Source organism: Schistocerca cancellata, chromosome 1 (genome assembly GCF_023864275.1).
Source record: "Schistocerca cancellata isolate TAMUIC-IGC-003103 chromosome 1, iqSchCanc2.1, whole genome shotgun sequence".
Lineage (NCBI taxonomy): Eukaryota > Metazoa > Arthropoda > Insecta > Orthoptera > Acrididae > Schistocerca > Schistocerca cancellata.
In genome coordinates, this window is record NC_064626.1 from 137595735 (window position 1) to 137616797 (window position 21063).

A 21063-nucleotide genomic window follows, 5' to 3' on the forward strand; every position below is an offset into this window, starting at 1 on the left:
CCTAAACCAGTACGATGTAGTTCTCATAAAAAATGTAGAAGCCAACCATAGGTGGAAGCATAAGCGACGAAAGACAAAGACATAACCACCCATGGCGAGGCAACCCACACTCACAAGTCAGAGAATCGGCAAGCGCCTGCAGATCAGCAACGTTGGCTGTATATTCCAGCTGCTATCACAGTCGACCAACAGGCAACAGTAGGGAAGCAGACAAGCTCGCACACTAATGCAGAAACAAACCGCCAACACTACCCTACACTGTGAATCCGATACATGACCTGTCGAATACTAAACGATGATGAACCCAATTGTTACGGGTATGCTGATACTAGTAGAGAAGAGTCGGTATCCAGCTGCAGCCGCCGACTAATAACGCCTCACAACGTCAAAGGTATCCGCCTGCATGATACCCACTACCAACTTAGCTAACCCTTGCATGATATCTCGCAGGCAGCAAGCAGTCCGCTACTGCTCTTACTACCCTACACGACTATCCCAAAGATTTCTTTACCTTGGCTCTTGACGTGGCACTTTGTTTCCTGTGCCTTACAAACCGCTATCCTTCGCTCAACTTTCGACCCAGTCTACACTCACACTCATAAATTAAGGATATGCTGATACATGGTGAAACAACGCTCTGTCGGGCGGTTTGCGGGTTTAAATCACTTCGGGGTATCATGCGGTGCATTTGACCTGCGGTCGTCGCACGGTGGCGCTGGCAGCAGTCCACATACGCAGAGGTGTGTTGGTGCATGTCAGAGTAGGGTGCAGCGAGTAAGTGTGCAGACGTTTTCAGACGTGCTAATGGTGACTGTGTGTTGAACATGGCTCATGTTGATGACGTTATGAGGGGTAGAATACTAGGGCGACTGGAGGCTGGTCAAACACAGCAGGTCGTAGCACGGGCCTTCCGTGTTCCACAAATTATGATCTCAAGATTATGGCAACGATGCCAGCAGACAGGAAACGTGACCAGGCGCTACAGTACGGGACGTCCACAGTGTACAACACCACAAGGACCGATATCTCACCATCAGTGCCCGCAGACGGCCACGGAGTACTGCAGGTAGCCTTGCTCGGGACCTTACCGCAGCCACTGGAACAGTTGTCTCCAGACACACAGTCTACAGACGACTGAACAGACATGGCTTACTCGCCCGGAGAGTTGCAATGTGCATTCCGCTGACCCCGGGTCACAGGAGAGCCCGTAAAGCCTAGTGCCAAGAACACAGTACATGGTCTTTGGAACAGTTGTCCCAGATTCTGTTCACGGACGAGTCCAGGTATAGTGTGAACAATTATTCTTGCCGGGTTTTCATCTGGCGTGAACCAAGAACCAGATACCAACCCCCTAATGTCCTTGCAAGGGACCTGTATGGAGGTCGTGGTTTGATGGTGTGGGATGGGATTATGATTGGTGCACGTACACCCCTGCATGTCTTTGACAGAGGAACAGGTCCGGTGTATCGGGAAGTCATTTTGCACCAGTATGTCCGCCTTTTCATGGGTGCAGTGGGTCCCACCTTCCTCCTGATGGATGATAGCGCATGGCTCCATCGTGGAGGAGTACCTTGAAACAGAAGATATCAGGCGAATGGAGTGACCTGCCTGTTTTCCAGACCTAAACCCCATCGAGCACGTATGGGATGCTCTCGGTCGATGTATCGCTGCACGTCCTCAAACACCTAGGGCACGTCAGGAGCTCCGATAGGCACTGGTGCAAGAATAGGAGGCATTTCCCCAGCAGCTGCTCGACCACCTCATCCAGAGTATTCCAACCCGTTGTGCGGCCTGTGAACATGTGCATGGTGATCATATCCCATATTGATGTCGGGGTACATGCGTAGGAAACAGTGGCGTTTTGTAGCACATGTGTTTCGGGACGGTTATCTCAAACTTATCACCAATACAGTGGACTTACAGATCTGTGACGTGTGTGTTCGCTATGTGCCTACGCTATTAGCGCCAGTTTTGTGCAGTGCCACGTTGTGTGGCACCACATTCTGCAATTATCCTTAATTTATGAGCATGAGTGTATCTCCAGATGAGTGCGTGTTAATGGTTAGTCATAACCACACGTATGCAAACATAATAGTACCCCTATCATTCGAAGACCTCACTTACAAGTGAAAACTAACCAATATGGAGAGAGGGCAGTAGGCCTTTTTTGCATTGGTCATCATGCCGGTGTGGGTGTGGACCGGCTCCACACTTTTTTTTCTAGAAATCGTCTTTAATCACTAGAATATTTCTGAGCTCTGTTAACTACAAAACATTTCGATATTTTTATCAGTATACTAGCTAATAAAAAGCATCCAGATACGTATTAACATGAGGTGTGTCCATCTTTCACCTTTATGACGCCTTAAGCTCTGCTGGGGAGGTGTTTATATGTCTTTCGAGGGATGGTAAGCAACTACTGGTCAAGAGCCGAGAGAGTAGTGATGTTGTTCTCTAGGGTCTGGAGCGAAGTCGACCTTCTATTCCAAAGGTGTTCCATTGTCTTCAGGTCCCATTTCGGGAATGTTGTTGTCGAGAAACTATTGCCTCACAGATCTTGCTTTGTGACAGGGGACGATGATACAAAGAACCATCGTCTACGAACCATTCTTCAACTGCAAGCAGTACACAAAGCCTGAAATGTGTTCCTATCCCTCCGTATTTAGCGTTTTGTTAAGGGCGTTGAGGTGACTACATCCTAACCACAAAGAATACCCCATATCTTAATATCACTTCCTGCGTACCTCACTATTGCCTCTACACATGATGGCAGGTAATGTTTTCTAGGCATTCGCCAGATCCAAACCCTTCTTTCGGAATGCCACAGAACATACCGTGATTCATACCTTCAAATCGTTCGTTTCCAGTCAACCTCTCTCGTTCTTTACACCAAATCAAGCGTCGCTTAGCAATGACCAGAAAAGTATGACATGACAGGCAGCTCGGCCGTTGTACGTCACTGTTTTTAACTCCCTACGCTCAGCCACTCTGGTATCTTGCTTGCTGGTGGCACTTTGCAACTCAACAGTGATTCCTTCCACTGATTTCAAGCAATCTGTCACAACCACCCTCGTCGGTGCTCTTCGATTCGTGTCCGTCAGTACATGAAGTCAGCCTGGTCTTGCTTTAGCTGTGGTTGCTGATTCTAGTTTCCATTTCACACTCGCTTCACCAATGGTCAACTTGGGCAGCCATAGAAGCCTGAAACGTCCCTCTTACGCTTGTCACTCAGGCGGCACCCAGTGACTAGTCCTCGTTCGAAGTTACTTGACCTCTCCTGACTCACTCATTCTGCAGTTTCTGCTTCTGCACTGACAGCACAACACTGCCGGCCTCCTTTTATACTGAGGGGTCTGCCTTTCGTGACCTCTAGTGGCCAATTCCGCATTACATAGGGTTCTCCAGGTACTTTTGATCAGGCAGTATATGAGAATGCGACAGAGATAAATCGTTGTTTGCTGTAACTTGTACTTTTTTAAATTTTACTAAACTTTTAGTTTTAGGGGACCACACCCTGCATATCTAACCCATGTTAATTTAGGCAAGTATTTGACCCATTTCTGAAAAAAAACTATTTTATGCAGGACCTTAATATTTTTACTGTATGTTACATGATGCTAATAGAGTCAAATCTACTAAAATCAACTTTATCCATTTTATAGTATTTAAGGAATACTTTTTACAATTTATTAACACAAAGTATTAACTTTTTTCTGCAGAATTTTTTTTTTGTGGATTTCCTAATGGGGGAATATTAATGAATGTAGTACCAGAGGTGGCTTCTTATGTTATGCAGAGTCTCTGAAAATTTCATTCATTTAACTATGATATTTTCTGATATAATGGGGCATATGTACTGAAAATTTTAGTTAGCAGGAAATTTTACTTTAAAGAAAAAACTTTTGAAATTTGTTACTTACAGTTAATTAAAACTGTTCTGCTGCATATGATGGCCCTTCATTGGCCTCTAGCAGATCTTCCAGCTTCTTTTTCACCTTCCTGCATGTTTGCCTTGTTTTCTTGGCCATATTAGATGCAGACCCGTCTGCATCGGCTATCCTCATTTTATCGCAATGTTACAGCCCAGTGATCATATTTTCACCAGGATTAATTCTCAGCCGGCCGGTGTGGCCGAGCGGTTCTAGGCGCTTCAGTCTGGAACCACGTGACTGCTGCGGTCGCAGGTTCAAATCCTGCCTCGGGCATGGATATGTGTGATGTCCTTAGGTTAATTAGGTTTAAGTAGTTCTAGGTTCTAGGGGACTGATGACCTCAGATGTTAAGTCCCATAGTGCTCAGAGCCATTTGAACCATTTGATTAATTCTCAGCTTTTTCAGTACCCAACACCTCAATATTACCACAACTGAATATAATAACAGCATCATGAACTCCTAGTTTCATTGTATGCATGCCTACAAATACAATTTTAGGAAGGCGGTTCCAAATTATGCTGTTGAAACATTCATTGCCGTGCAGGATTAGCCGAGCGGTCAGAGGCGCTGCAGTCATGGACTGTGCGGCTGATTCCGGCGGAGGTTCAAGTCCTCCCTCGGGCATGGGTGTGTGTGTTTGTCCTTAGGATAATTTAGGTTGAGTAGTGTGTAAGCTTAGGGACTGATGACCTTAGCAGTTAAGTCCCATTAGATTTCACACACACACAAACATTCATTTGGGTTCTCTGTCTGCCCACACAGACATTTCCTTAGAACGTCAGGATGAGCCAAGTCTCTGAAAATAGATTTAATTGTTATAATAACAGGAGCAGGCAGAGAATGCTGGTCACAGTAAGATTCTCCAGTTGCGTGAGCCCTATTGTATTTGCACCACGAATTTTCTCCTGATGGACACAATCTATGACATTTCTTGAAAATGCCTTTACGTTTCGTCCCCACAACAAAACACACTTAAACTAGCACTGCAAACGTAAGTATAACAACTACTCGCAATCACGCTTGAACAAAACTAACCGCGTGTTTGAAAGCATGTTGTTTACAAAAAGCAGAAACAAAAGAACACCGACCGTTGCATTCCAAGGATAGCCAACACACTCGGGAGTAAAAAAAAAATCAATCATGTGCAATGTAGGGGATATAAAGATCTAAAATATATGCAGAAAAGTGGGTGACAGGGAAGTGGGCGTGGCGAAATGTGGAAGGAAAATGCTCTTAAAATGCTCGAAAAAAATTTTTGTCAGAAAAATCCTTTTCAGAGTACTTAAATAAAACCTTGATCTATCGAAATATAATGAAAACCGAAAATCGAGTTTTTTCGACCTGAACCACGATGTGGTCCCCTTAAGAGAAGTAAATGATATATTTTGCATTTTAGGTCTAATTTCATTAAACTGGGACGAACTTCATTATGCTTGAACACATGACTTTCACCTACAAAAAGTGAAGAAATGATTCATATCATTGATATAAATATCAGTTGTTCGTTATTTTTTAATACAAGTGAAATTTTTATTTCACGATGTAAACTTTTATCCTGTTGCTGCAATTCTGTTGCTTAAGTTCTCTAAATTACAACTAAAATCAGTTAAGAGAACATAAACATAGCCTAAAGAAAATGTTACCAAGAAGTAGTGAAAATAGTTTATATTGCTTAATATAATATGTTCCTCTGGATACAAAAGGTTCACTGTTAGAGACAGCCTTTTTATTATCATATTATTAATTCCTTTTTATGTAGATAATTTGAATGATGCACTGATAGTCGCTACCCTATAAATCTACACTTTATAAACCTTCTAATTCATTATATTTCAGTTCAATAAAATATTTGCTTAAAGAGAAGTGTGCAGTAGCTGTTTGCGTAGAGTAGAAGTTTAGTAATCACGACGTTGCTGGTTCGAAAGTTGTAAGGAGCAATTTTTTTATTTTTCTTTAAATTACATGTTTGTTAACAAATGGAGATGTTAATTAAAAAATACTGAATCATGACTTATTAACAAAAAGTTACTCGTTTTTAATTTTAGTTACTGGTCGTACGAAAATGTAGTAAAATTTGGTACAGGCATGCGAAATGGGTAAAGGATAGATGAGGAAAAACTGTGGTGTCACCGCCAGACACCACACTTGCTAGGTGGTAGCCTTTAAATCGGCCGCGGTCCGCTAGTATACGACGGACCCGCGTGTCGCCACTGTCAGTGATTGCAGACCGAGCGCCGCCACACGGCAGGTCTAGAGACACTTCCCAGCACTTGCCCCAGTTGTACAGCCGACTTTGCTAGCGATGCTACACTGACAATTACGCTCTCATTTGCCGAGACGATAGTTAGCATAGCCTTCAGCTACGTCATTTGCTACGACCTAGCAAGGCGTCATGACCAGTTTATATTGAGATTATATAATGTATCAACAAGAGCGGTGTTCACCAATTGTGGATTAAAGTTAAGTATTACATCAACTCCGTACTTTATTTATTAGACTCAACTTCTTAATCTGTTCCAGACCTCACGCCAGTCTGCGTGAGCTTAAACGCGTGCATTTCGGCCTCCTCTAGCTATACGGTGTTGGCTCTTCTGCCAACACATCAAAAACTTATGTACATCAACGATATTGTCGAATCTCTAGAAATGAGGTATTGTATTTTCTATTTGATATTTCGCATTTTTGAGTCAAATTTTAATTTATAGTGAATACATACATTTTCATGCGATTGGTAACTAGAAAAGAAAACATGTATTTTTATTAAATATTATGATTTGTGATATATTAATTAATACATCCATTTGATAATAAATATAGAATTTAAATAAAAGTAATAAAAGTGATTGTTACTAAAAAGATTCGAACTGGGTACTTCGTGATTACAAGACCTTCACTCTACGCATCACATTTGTCTCCATTTATCTCAGTGCTGATGACATCGCAGTTGAGCGTCCTGTACGTAATAACTCCACAGCATTAGCGAAAGCTTTGTACTCAACATTGCCTGGAAATCCTCCAACCATGAAAGTCGACTGTTTTTGGAGGGGGGTGGGGGAGTGCGAAATGTATCGTACTGCTTTGTGAAATTGGTCTCAGGGCACACTTCATATCGTGCAACAATGAAAAAATCAAAGAGCGCCCGCCCCTTGTCAATCCCGAATGGTGCCAGCGATACATGGAAAGTATAACGCTGCTTTATGACATTTGTAATAATATGTGATAGCAAGATGTTTACTATGTTGGCAGGAATACGCACTTTATCACGAATGAAAAGTACGGAGCGAAAGGTGTCTGTTGTTGTTGTTGTTATTGTTGTTGCTGTTGTTACTATTGTTGTTGTCGTCGTCGTCGTCGTCTCCTCAGTACGGAAACTGATATGATGCGCAACCCTCTTCATCTCTGGATAACTATTGCACCCTGCACCCACGTTCACCTACTAACTGTATTCCAGTCTTGGTCTCTTCTTACAATTTTTGCAGCCAATACTCCTCCATTACAAAATTCAATAATCCTTGATAAGGGTGAATGTGTTCTAATCAAGCGATTTCCTATTTGAGTCAAACTGTGCCATAAATTTCGTTTCTGCACGAATAGATTCAGTACCTCTTCAGTATTTGTCCCCTACGTAACCTTCAGCACTAGAGTATAATGCGGACGCCAGTTCGCTGAAGTCACTGGCAAGGGCTGTTTATTTACTACCACTTACCTGTGGTCAGGTAGAAGAAGTACGCGCCTTAGGTGCTGTACAGGACTGGCTGTTGAGTACAGCCGAGGATGAGTAAAAATTGTACGGGAGTGCGATAGTACACGTGGACGGGTACCTAGGCTTAGATATGTAAATGGTTTGCGGTTTTCATATTTCTGGAATGTTTCTGTCAGTGTGAAGGAATACGTTTATTTAAATTAACCGCAGGGAAACTTTACCGTACCAGACACAATTTGAGTGTACGCTCACCCAGCTGGTAACCAATGCTGTTACGAAACGGATGCCCGCATCTCGTGGTCGTGCGGTAGCGTTCTCGCTTCCCACGCCCGGGTTCCCGGGTTCGATTCCCGGCGGGGTCAGGGATTTTCTCTGCCTCGTGATGGCTGGGTGTTGTGTGCTGTCCTTAGGTTAGTTAGGTTTAAGTAGTTCTAAGTTCTAGGGGACTTATGACCACAGCAGTTGAGTCCCATAGTGCTCAGAGCCATTTGATTTTGTTACGAAACCTGACTAATTGCTCTGAAGAGCAGGTAGTAAAGCCCCTAGTGGCATTTCTGTTATACAGTATTTAATTTACCTTACATTTATACTTCTTCCATAGGTCATAAATACAACATTTCGTAATTATGTGGAACGTGTCAGTTCAGCCAGAGTTTTCCTTTACACAGTGTAATCTTTTTTTACAATTATTACTTTATATCTAAAAATTCGTCTATTTATTTGTCATATTCTATAGTCACCAGTTGACTGGTGCATTTCAAGTCTGTGGACTCATCTTCAGGTGCTTCCCCACTCTGCATCATTTTTCGAATTTACGCTAGTGCCGGTCCTGTTAAAAGTACATTAGTATATTGCAAAGTGGCACACCGTGATTACAATTTTTGTAAAACTAAGAAAAAACTAAAAAGCTACTTAATCTTTCCTGCAATAGTAATACGTTTTTAAACACAGTATGAATAGACGTATTTGTAGACGTATACACACTTTTCGCCCCACAGCCCGTTCGTAAACACATGCAAAAAAGTCAAAGAATATACAAATGTAAAGATGCTACATCTCTAGCGTTCGGTATTCTTTGGCTTGTTTTAGTTGTGTTTACAAACCTACTGTGGAACGAAAAGTGTGTATATGTATGTAAATATACCTGTTCATACTGTGCGTAAAAACCATGTAACTGTTAAAACTTCCTGGCAGATTAAAACTGTGTGCTGGGCCGAGACTCGAACTCGAGACCTTTGCCTTTCGCGGGCAAGTGCTCTCATTCTGGCATGTAACTGTTGCTGGGAACAGTAAGTAACATTTTTGTGTTGCCTTAGTTTTGTAATAATTGTAGTCAGAATGTGCCACGTTGTAATATACCTACGTACTCTTAACAGGGCTTAACAGGGCCAGTAGTAATCTTAACTCGAGAAAATGATGCAGACTGGTGAAGCACCTGCTGATAAGGCCACAGGACTCGAAAAGTATCGGCCAACTGGTAACGCTGGAATGTAAATAAATTAAATACTGTATAACAGGGTCGCCACTGGGCTTTACTACCTAGAAAAGAACAAAGAATAAGAGTTTCCTCGCAGCATATGCTACCAGCTGGGTGAGCATGCATTGAAGTGAAACAGTGGGTGAAGACCGTTTGCCTTTAATTTTACGAAAGTAGTACAGTGACGGAAGCAACACTGATAGCAATGGACGAAATTAAGTCGTCAGTTGACTTGGAACAGGGCCTTAGTTAAATCGTGCGGGAATGAAGAGATCGCCAATACGTAACCGTCCACCACAATCCAGTAACTCCACAACACGGTCGCCGAGCGAAGACAGCGCGCGCGCCGACACCTCGCCGTTTTCGCGTCCTCTGCCCGGCAGAGGCGAGGAGTCGCGGGCTGCGCCGTCTGCGGCTAGCCTTGAGCCGGGCCGGCTCTTCTGCCGGCTGGAGCGCGCGTTTTATTTTCCCCGCAGGCGGCGTGTCTTACCGCGCGGGCACCGCCACGCCGCGCCGGCAACCGGACTCGAACCAAGGTCAGCGCAGTCGCCGCCCTGCCACGGTCCCCTGCCCCCTCTGCTGCCTCTGACGCCGCACGCAGAGAGGCCGCCTTTCCTACGCGTCCCCGAACTGCAATGGGCCGTGTCCGCCTCGCTAAAGTGCGCCGTTCACAACCGGCCGTCCGCACTACCGCATCGAACGAAGCACGTACTATACAGATCCCGGCGGACGGATAAGCGAACCAGACTCGACTGCTGGGGAACCTTTCAATGTTCAAAGGCGTAACACAACCCTGCGACTGTATCGGAAAACTTAATCGAACAATCGAAAGTGGCATTACAAGTTCATATAATACAATGGACCACTTGCCAACTCTTGAACGCGTGATAGAGCGGAGAAAAACCGACCATTGAACGCAGATGGTTCATGTGGTGAGCGCACTGTAAGACCTTCAGTACACACACCATCAGATTATTTGACTTGTCGCTCTAACGAAGTAGGCGAGTGTCAGCAATTTGTCTCGTGGTCTTATCGTGGCGTGTTTATCTTCTGCCGTCAGGTCATGTTGTGACTTGCCAAGACAGCCAAGTCGCTATGCGAGGATGCCGAAAGGCACGCGTTAAGCTCACGCAGACTGGCGTGAGGTCTGGAACATTACAATGTAATTAATATAGCAAATAAAGTACGTAGTTGAAGTAATACTTAACTTTATTCCATAATTGGTGAACATCGGTGTGACAGTACAGGCTTTATAAGATAACCAGCAAAAGATAAATGGCGCCTTGCTAGGTCGTAGCAATTGACGTAGCTGAAGGCTATGCTAACTATCGTCTCGGCAAACGAGAGCGTATTTGTCAGTGTAGCATAGCTAGCAAAGTCGGCTGTACAACTGGGACGAGTGCTAGGACGTCTCTCTAGACCTGCCGTGTGGCGGCGCTCGGTCTGCAATCACTGACAGTGGCGACACGCGGGTCCGACGTATACTACCGGACCGCGGCCGATTTAAAGACTGCCACCTAGCAAGTGTGGTGTCTGGCGGTGACACCACAGGTCAGACGATAGAAATGCCACTTGCACGCTTAGAGTAGCAGCTTGACGGTGACCAACTTTAAACAGAACTTGATTAATTTTCACACACATTTATTAAAATAATAAAAAGAGTAGACATTATGTAACTTGATTCTGGATGCTATTTACAGCCCGCATCTCGTGGTCGTGCGGTAGCGTTCTCGCTTCCCACGCTCGGGTTCCCGGGTTCGATTCCCGGCAGGGTCGGGGATTTTCTCTGCCTCGTGATGGCTGGGTGTTGTGTGCTGTCCTTAGGTTAGTTAGGTTTAAGTAGTTCTAAGTTCTAGGGGACTGATGACCATAGCTGTTAAATCCCATAGTGCTCAGAGCCATTTGCAGCATTTTTTTTTTTTTGCTATTTACAATTGACAATCTGAAGTTCCTTTGGTCTTGGTACGTTAATCTTATTCTCACATATCTCTGATACTTGACAAAAGTGTCTATACATTTATCTTCATGTCTATGTAGAGGAATATGGTAATCTTATTAGGCGCAGACTGAAACTTGACTACAGACTGGTACAGACAGATGCAGACTGACTAATCGGAGGTCTGTACACTCGTTGTACTACCTCGCGCGTTCATGTATCACTGCGTGAGTGTGATCTGCGAGGAGAAAAGGTTCTACGTTAGCAGCAATCTCACTGGCTGCATTACATATTAATCCACGGATAGGCGGAATCAGAATTTGGTCCGTCTGTATGGCAGCGCCATCTCGTAGTGCAGAGACGGACAAGCGCTGCGCCTGCGCTGTTGTGCTTAGCGGAGCGCGCTCTAGTGGGAAAGTTGTGTACGCACTGACTACGCGGAACTATGTACACAACAATTGAGAATTACCCTTTCTGCACCAAAAATAAACGTGACTGCATTTACAGCATGTGCACAGATTACTGCCAAAATAGTCATTAATAACAAAGCATTAGACGACATTAACATACTACTTTACTTTGGGTGTGATGTTATTTTCATATCAAATGATGATGTGAGTACAAAGCTACAGATATTCCAGTATCAATGTAGCACAACCGAACGGAATTTTGAAGCAGCAGAAGATAGCTTCAACTATACAGGGTGCAGATATTTTTATTGTGGTACCTTAACATGTACACACATTAATGTATTGGCTGTTTTTTTCTCTTTGTTGACCCGTCGTTCCACAAGCGCGTTACGATCGTTACAGGCTGATTTTTTCTACACAGTGCTACTGCACCACTAAGCAGACTACGCCTGTCAGTTCAGGCGAACTGTTTTGCGTCCGTGATGACTGGGTGTTGTGTGATGTCCTTAGGATAGTTAGGTTTAAGTAGTTCTAAGTTCTAGGGGACTGATGACCATAGCTGTTAAGTTCCATAGTGCTCAGAGCCATTTGAACCATTTTTTTGTTTTGCGTCCACGTGTCCACAATTTAACACCTGACCTGCTGCCCAGGAGAAAATAAGACTTAATGGCTTGCTCTTGGCACATCTACTTAGAGGTACTAACCAACCAACAAACATGCAACTTATGGTAGCTGTAATTATTAATCTGCAAATGGCGTAAGCACTCATTTAAAGTTGTTCAGTACACCGTCCTCAGTTGTGAATAGAAACACGAGCACTTGTACCTATTACACAGTGTATGTAGTGTTATTGTATGGATGTATATGTTGGACACTTTCTAAACAACCGATCGAAAGAGTGTTAAGTGCAGAGATTGAATTTTGAGAGCTCTAGTTGGCTACACACAGCTTGACAAAAAGAGAAACCAGTATGACAGGAAAGAATAACAAATATTTAATGTGAACGAAAAAGATAGTGAAGTATAGGAGCAGTTGGAAAGAGGACGTAATTAGAATACAGAAAACCAAAAAGCCGAAGTTACTATGTAAGTCCATTGATCAGCCGAAACACTGTGACCACTGCCCACAATTTCACTGAATGGCACAGGCTGATGTTGCAGGCACATAACATGTTAAGTATTTAACTGGAGTTGAGACGATTAGGAAATCAGTGTAGCAAAACTGAGGAAATTCATTGATATAAACGAGTTAGAAGTGTTGTGACTTGGCAAGACAGCCAAGCCACTATGATTGGTAGCCGAAAGGCACGCGTTTAAGCTCACGCAGGATGGCGTGAGGTCTGGAACAGTTATAGGAGTTGAGTTTAGTAATAAAGGTACGTAGCTTCTGGAATACTTAACTTTAATCCATAATTGGTGAACATCGGTCTGACGGTACGGGCATCACAAGATAAATAGCAAATGATAATGGCGCCTTGCTAGGTCGTAGCAAATGACGTAGCTGAAGGCTATGCTAACTATCGTCTCGGCAAATCAGAGCGTAATTTGTCAGTGAACCATCGCTAGCAAAGTCGGCTGTACAACTGGGGCGAGTGCTAGGAAGTCTCTCTAGACCTGCCGTGTGGCGGCGCTCGGTCTGCAATCACTGACAGTGGCGACACGCGGGTCCGTCGTATACTAGCGGACCGCGGCCGATTTAAAGGCTACCACCTAGCAAGTGTGGTGTCTGGCGGTGACACCACAAGAAGAACGGCAGATTGTTATGGCCCAGCGTCAGGAAAAGTGGTTGAACAACGGTGAAACCATGAGTAGGCGAAAAAGTCTTTGGCGTCTACGCCTTATCACAAAACGTGAAGGTCAGACGCTCAGTTACTCTGTAGAGCACCGCTGGCGGTGATCTGTGGCAAATCTGAAGACAGGGCACAGTGCTGGTGCAGGCGAAAGTATTTCAGAGCACACCGTTTAGTGCACACTGTTGAATATGAGGCTCTGTAGCAGACAACGTCTGTGTGATCACTACGATTGTAGTGGCCACGGGGTCATCGAGATTAGAATGTGGGACTATGGAAGTATGGCATCTGGTCGGATAAGCACGTTACACCATGTCCATAACCATGTCCAGATATGCTAGCATGCACGCAAATGGCTGCTCAAAACATTGTGAGACGAGTGTCACATATCGCTTTATGACCTTGTTTCAATTCTATCACGTTTACAAGATTATTAATTGTGTGAGTTTGGTACTGTTGTGGACTGACAAGACAGCCAGTCCACAGTGACGGGTAACCGAAAGGCACGCGTTTAATTCACGCAGGCTTGCTTAAGTCTGAAACAGGATACGTAATGAATGCTATAAAGAAAAGTACGTAGCTGCTGGAATACTTAACTTTAATCCATCATTTGTATACAGCATTCTTGATGATACAAGTGAGACTCTCTCTTGAAATGGTTAATGGCGCCTTGCTAGGTCGTAGCCATGGACTTAGCTGAAGGCTATTCTAACTATCTCTCGGCAAATGAGAGAAAGGCTTCGTCAGTGTAGTCGCTAGCAAAGTCTTCGTACAACTGGGGGGAGTGCTAGTACGTCTCTCTAGACCTGCCGTGTGGTGGCGCTCGGTCTGCAATTACTGACAGTGGCGACACGCGGGTCCGACATGTACTAATGGACCGCGGCCGATTTAAAACTACCACCTAGCAAGTGTGGTGTCTGGCGGTGACACCACAGGTACATTACGCTGAGAGCGGCTAATATTTGTTTTTTCACCACATGGGTGTGTCCGGAGGGCCCAGCAGTCCCATAAGGTCGACAGAAGGCTTTTCTCAGTGTTTCAAAAACAGGGAACGGCCACCTCCTGGGTTTCCTAGGAAACTGTCCTGTTTCCCAAAATACTTGTTGTGGGGGCATATCGTGGTGCTAACTCACTTGCCACAGGCACGGGGCTGTCAGTCGCCACAACTTTGTCCTGAGGTGCTTGAGGGTGAACTCTGCCTCTCTGTTTGCGCATATAAGGTGACTCACCTACCGGCGCTATCATGGAGTGAGAAAGTTCGTTGCTTCTCTCATAATTACGGACTCCCAATCCAAAGATAACACCACCTGGCGCAGTTCAGACGGTGCTGACTAACGAAGGGAGACCGTCTGAAACCAGTACGAATCTCATAAATGGAATGTTTATTTTTACGATGTTTGAGTGGGAGTTTCTGCTCCTTTCCCCTGTTTTACGGAGGAAAAGGAACAATTTCGTTCGTCAGGTTGGCAGTACCCTTCAGGCTCCTCTCTAAATGTAGCTTAGGAATTTTGGGGAGTTGAGGGCAGAGGATTCGTTTCCCAGCTCTCATCTGGTGCTCTCATCAGCACTTGAAGAATGTAACTTTCACTCAGGTGGTAGAGCTATCCACGTCCTGAGAAACTCGTTTCAATCCATTTGGCTACACATCTTGTATGCTTACTGAGCTATGTTGAATACTTGTGTCATTTATCTTGCTTTTGTGAGCAGCCCGGGTGCAGAAGTCTCACTCATTTTAGCTTCCTACAGTCCTCCAATTAAAAGTGGGTCCCACAGCTTCATTTTATCTTAGTTTGCGAGAATTTTCAGAACATTTCACTGTATGCTATTTTGTCGAAAACTGACAGTCTAAGCCCGTGGCTGTGTACAAAACATAGGTTGACTCTTACACTCTTGGGAAAACAGAAAGTGAAAGCTAATGTAAAATGTATCTTAACGCGAACGAGCTGCCTGAAGATGAACCTGTTGGTTCGAAACCGGTAACAGCGCTATTTAAATACATAAATAGCACTGTAAAAAGTGACTGGTTGCTGTTATCTTCTCTGTAAGAGTTAGCCAATATCACTCTGTATTACTCATTGTCTGTTGTTCACTCGATGAAATAAACGTTTTTTATTCTTCTACCTCGAAATTTTGTTCCGTTGACGGCACTTCCGTCTTTGCTCTTCGACTTTTCCGGTCGAAAAAATTCCAGGTTGTTGAGGAAATATCAATAAAAACTTTGACCAAAGTTGACATGTATATCTGTAACACACCCCGATAAAATAATTCTCAAGGAATATGCTTTTTTCGGGCTAAAGATAGTAAACCTCCCCTTAAGAGAAATGGAAAGATCAAGACTGAACTTTGCAGCAGGTCGTAGAACCTAGCACATGAAGTAGATGAGGGTGATGATGAGATGAAAATGGAATGGAAGTGGGTGTAGGCAGGCGGTATGATAGTTGACTCTGAACAATAGAAACATTTATCGCGAGGTGCTGTAATTGCATCTTAACGACGCCGTGAAAGTGGGTATTGGGCTGGAGTAGTTAACCTAAACCTAGATACAGCCAGGCGTCTTCTGTGTGGCACCTCGCAATACTGCTGGCGTTGTTAGCGGCGGACGACCTGTTTGCCGGCGGGGAAAATTGCAGTAGTCGGCCGGTGAAGTATGGGCCGAGGCAGTAACCACAGACATCACGCCGCCTACAAATGAATCCTGCCGGCAGGGACACGTCACTTGCCCACGTTCGCCGTTACATAAGGTACTCTCCGAGCGCCGCTGTGCGGCTTTCACGAGCCTGTAAAGGAGAAACTGGTCCGGCAGGGCGCTCTGTATACGGCAGACAGCTTCCACGATCCGCGCAACAGAGTTGTCTAAATACTCTGTCGGTCGGCGCATAAACATTTTTTACGTGTTTAAGGCCGCGACAGGCAGCGTCACGTATCGATTCCGCCGGCGCGGAATGTACTTCATAAATCCCTCCGCAGGGCGAGAGGGAGGCAGGTTTCCAAAAGGGACGCAGCCCAGCAGCTGTGTGCGAGCTGCGTGCGCGTGCTTCCAATGAGGCGTGCGGGCGGGAGTGCAACGCACAGCACACACCGGGCGCTACTTGCAGCGCGGGGCTCCTAGACTAGCGGACAGTTTCTTGCTGACAGCCGATGTGCCTGCGTAGCATGGGGATGATTTTACTTGTATGCTTATTGCTTATTTAGCCTGACCAGATTAAGGTCTTAAGGCCCTCCGTTTTGCAGATGATATAGTAGTACTTGCTGACTCAGTAAAGGGAGTTTGTTGTTGTTGTGGTCTTCAGTCCCGAGACTGGTTTGATGCAGCTCTCCATGCTACTCTATCCTGTGCAAGCTTCTTCATCTCCCAGTACCTACTGCAACCTACATCCTTCTGAATCTGCTTAGTATATTCATCTCTTGGTCTCCCCCTACGATTTTTACCCTCCACGCTGCCCTCCAATACTAAATTGGTTATCCCTTGATGCCTCAGAACATGTCCTACCAACCGATCCCTTATTCTGGTCAAGTTGTGCCACAAACTTCTCTTCTCCCCAATCCTATTCAATACTTCCTCATTAGTTATGTGATCTAACCATCTAATCTTCAGCATTCTTCTGTAGCACCACATTTCGAAAGCTTCTATTCTCTTCTTGTCCAAACTATTTACCGTCCATGTTTCACTTCCATACATGGCTACACTCCATACAAATACATTCAGAAACGACTTCCTGACACTTAAATCTATACTCGATGTTAACAAATTTCTCTTCTTCAGAAACGCTTTCCTTGCCACTGCCAGTCTACATTTTACATCCTCTCTACTTCGACCATCATCAGTTATTTTGCTCCCCAAATAGCAAAACTCCTTTACTACTTTAAGTGTCTCATTTCCTAATCTAATTCCCTCAGAATCCCCCGACTTAATTCGACTACATTCCATTATCCTCGTTTTGCTTTTGTTGATGTTCATCTTGTATCCTCCCTTCAAGATACCATCCATTCCGTTCAACTGCTCTTCCAAGTCCTTTGCTGTCTCTGACAGAATTACAATGTCATCGGCGTACCTCAAAGTTTTTATTTCTTCTCCATGGATTTTAATACCTACACCGAATTTTTCTTTTGTTTCCTTTACTGCTTGCTCAATATACAGATTGAATAACATCGGGGAGAGGCTACAACCCTGTCTTACTCCCTTCCCAACCACTGCTTCCCTTTCATGTCCCTCGACTCTTATAACTGCCATCTGGTTTCTGTACAAATTGTAAATAGCCTTTCGCTCCCTGTATTTTACCCCTGCCACCGTTAGAATTTGAAAGAGAGTATTCCAGTCAACATTGTCAAAAGCTTTCTCTAAGTCTACAAATGCTAGAAACGTAGGTTTGCCTTTTCTTAATCTTTCTTCTAAGATAAGTCGTAAGGTCAGTATTGCCTCACGTGTTCCAGTATTTCTACGGAATCCAAACTGATCTTCCCCGAGGTCGGCTTCTACTATTTTTTCCATTCGTCTGTAAAGAATTCGTGTTAGTATTTTGCAGCTGTGGCTTATTAAACTGATTGTTTGGTAATTTTCACATCTGTCAACACCCGCTTTCTTTGGGATTGGAATTATTATATTCTTCTTGAAGTCTGAGGGTACTTTGCCTGTCTCATACATCTTGCTCACCAGATGGTAGAGTTTCGTCAGGACTGGCTCTCCCAAGGCCGTCAGTAGTTCCAATGGAATGTTGTCTACTCCAAAATCCTAAGAGAATTTACTCTAAAAATAAATAAGACTAAAACAAAACCTATGGTAGTAGGGAAGACAAAATAAAATGGTAAAGTTAATATTAAACTAGAAGATGATGTTCTAGAGTAGGTAGAGAACTTCTGTTATTTGGGGAGCACAATTACTGACGACAGTATCACAGATATAAAGAGAAGAGTACCGTTGGCAAAGCAAGCTTTCAAAAATAAAAGGAATTTACTATCAGACAATCGTATAAGCCTAGAAAGTAGGAAAAAGTTTGCCAGAACGTTTGTCTCGAGAACATACGGATGTGACGCGTGGACTCTGGGAAAGGCAGGGAAAAAGAGACTGGAAGTAATGGAAATGTGGATATGGAGAAGAATGACGAAAACAAGCTGGGTAGATAGAAAAAGTAATGAACAGGTCTTAAGGGAAGTGAATGAGAACAGAACGCTGCTAAATTAAATAGGAAGAAGAAAATCAAAAATGATAGGGCACATAATGAGACACAACCAGTTCCTATAGAATGTATTTGAAGGAAAAGTTTTAGGGGAAAAAAACAAAGAGGCAGGCCAAGAGCAACGTATTTTAATAACATCAAAGAAGATATGGGGATAAAACCGTATGAAGAATTGAAGAGGACGACAGTGGAGAGAGGGACGTGGCTAAATCGACAAGGCATAGCCTTTAGTTTATGATGATGAGGCCCTGTCTTACATCTGACCAGGAGCAACACATACCAAACACATTACAAAACCTTCCCAATAATAATGATAATAATAATAACAAATGACAATAATAATAATAGTAAAGACCATTTAGAATAGTATAAATTAAATTAGTAGCCTACGATGGAAGCTATGTTTAACATTATCAGAAGCGGAATGGATGAGCGAAAAGGAAAAGATTAAGATGACGGTGACAGTGTCTGTGTTAGATGACGATCAGTCTGGCTTCAGGAAACGTAAATGCATCAGAGAGGCAGATCTGGCGACACGGTTGATAATGTAAGCAAGACTAAAGAAAAATCAGGACACTTTCATAAGATCTATCAACCTATACAAACGTTTTTCTTAATGCAATAATTTACCAGCAGCCATATGATTTGTAGAAGTTTATTTTATTTTATGAACTTCTATGTGCTACTAGTTTCGGCATTACATTGTTGCCATCTTCAGGCCCCACTCGTCATAGTCGTAAAATCGCTACACACGGATGGATTCTGTGAGTCTGTGTCGCCTGGCCACCAAGAGCTGTTGCAGGACGATTGATTCACGGATCCAGTTACATGGCTCCTTCCGTGTATAGCGATTTTACGACTACGACGAGTGGGGCCTGAAGATGCCATCAATGTAATGCCGAAACTAGTAGCACATAGAAGTTCATAAAATAAAATCGAACGGCTGTTGGTAAATTATTGCATCAAGAAGTTTATGCCAACCGTCGTCCCACGATCCATAATGGATCAACGAAGATTATACAAACGCTCGACAGTGCTAAATGGTGCAAGATGTTCCAAATTCTGAGAAAAATTGGGGTGAGTTATAGGGAAAGACGTACAAGAACGAGGAGAGAATAATACGAGTGGGATACCAAGAACGGACTGTTCGGATTAAAACGGGTGTAAAACAGGGGTGTAACCTTACGCTCGAGCTGTTCAATCAATACATCGAAGAAGCAGTGACGGAAATAAAAGAAGGGTTCAACAGTGGAACTCATTGTGAAAGGATATCAGTGATAGTATTCACTGATGACATTGCTGTCCTCAGTGAACGTGAACAAGAATTACAAGATCCACTAAATGGAATAAACAGTCTGATGAGTACTGAATATGGATGGAGAGTAAATCGAAGAAAGACGAAAGTAATGAAAAGTATCAGAAATGACAACAGCGAGAAACTTAACATCGGGATTGGTGAGCACGGAGTAGATAAGGAATTCTCCTACCTAGGCAACAAAATAATCCATGACGGACGGAGCAAGGAGGACATAAAAAGCAGACTAGCACTGGAAAAAGTCTACTATTATCAAACATAGGCCTTAAGGGGCTCCGGAAAGGCTCAAAATCATGAAAAGTTCAATTTTTACTTTTTTGCGTTTTCTGAATCTGCAGACTATTACCTTTTAATAGATATATAATTTATTCAATTCCGAAGACTACAACTATTTTTAAATTTTTTTTGAAATGTGTTCTACATGGGCGTGACCCACTGTGGCGCTGTTAAACTGCTGTCAAATGGTGTTATTATTAACGTCCGTGTTCATCAGGTACATTTTAGTGATGTGAGATAAAGTATGTGTTGTGGCCTACCTATTTTCAGAGACTTAGCAGCACCTGAACTGTTGAAAAAGTGTATTCACGGAAAAACTCAAAACCCCAATGAAAGTGTAAATAGTGTTATATGGTCGAGAATCCCCAAGACTGTATTTGTTGGAATAGAAACACTTCACTTTGGTGTGTATGGTGCTGTTGCGACTTTCAATGATGGCAACATTGCAAGGTGCAAGGTATTTAGAAATATGGGAATGAAGATAGGTTCTAACATGGTACGAGCGATGCTTGCTTTAGACAAGGAACGCCTTCGGGCTGCAGACAGGGCTGTAAAGAGTCTAGAAATACAAGCAAGAGTAAACAGGAGGTGGAACAAGAGGAAGCTGGAGGAGGAGTTTGCAGAGGATGAAGATAATCCATCCTATGGACCTGGAATGCACTAAAAAGTTAATCCAATCTTTGTCGCTCGATTCCCAAAACTTTTATTTTCTCATACTAATTACATGTTTTCTAAGGATCTTCCAAACATATTTGTTTCAAACTTTCAGTAAATGTTACACAGTACCTTCTGCATAATTTAACACAGCCATTTTCCAAAAAAACTGTATATTTTTGAATATATAAATAAAAAATTGCAAAAACATGTTGTGAATTTTCATTACAATTGAAAAAAAATCATCTTTAGTAACTGAACTAAAATTTTGTAAAATCCCTGTGTTAAGTTGTAGCCCATATTCCAATAAATAATCTGTAAAAAGTTCAACTTCCTACCTCAAATACTTTGTGAGGAAAGATGTAATTTATAAGCGTTATTTTAACATTGCAAGTA

General features: G+C 43.3%; 1 protein-coding gene across 1 annotated transcript in view; it reads left to right on the plus strand.

The window, feature by feature from the left end:
* Positions 1–21063, plus strand: part of LOC126100931 (translation initiation factor IF-2-like) — an 80800-nt gene that overhangs the window by 5187 nt on the left and 54550 nt on the right. Inside the window, exon 2 of the mRNA XM_049911937.1 lies at positions 9590–9649. Within this exon, the coding sequence (XP_049767894.1) occupies positions 9590–9649 (60 nt within the window). The remainder of the gene's footprint in view (positions 1–9589; positions 9650–21063) is intronic.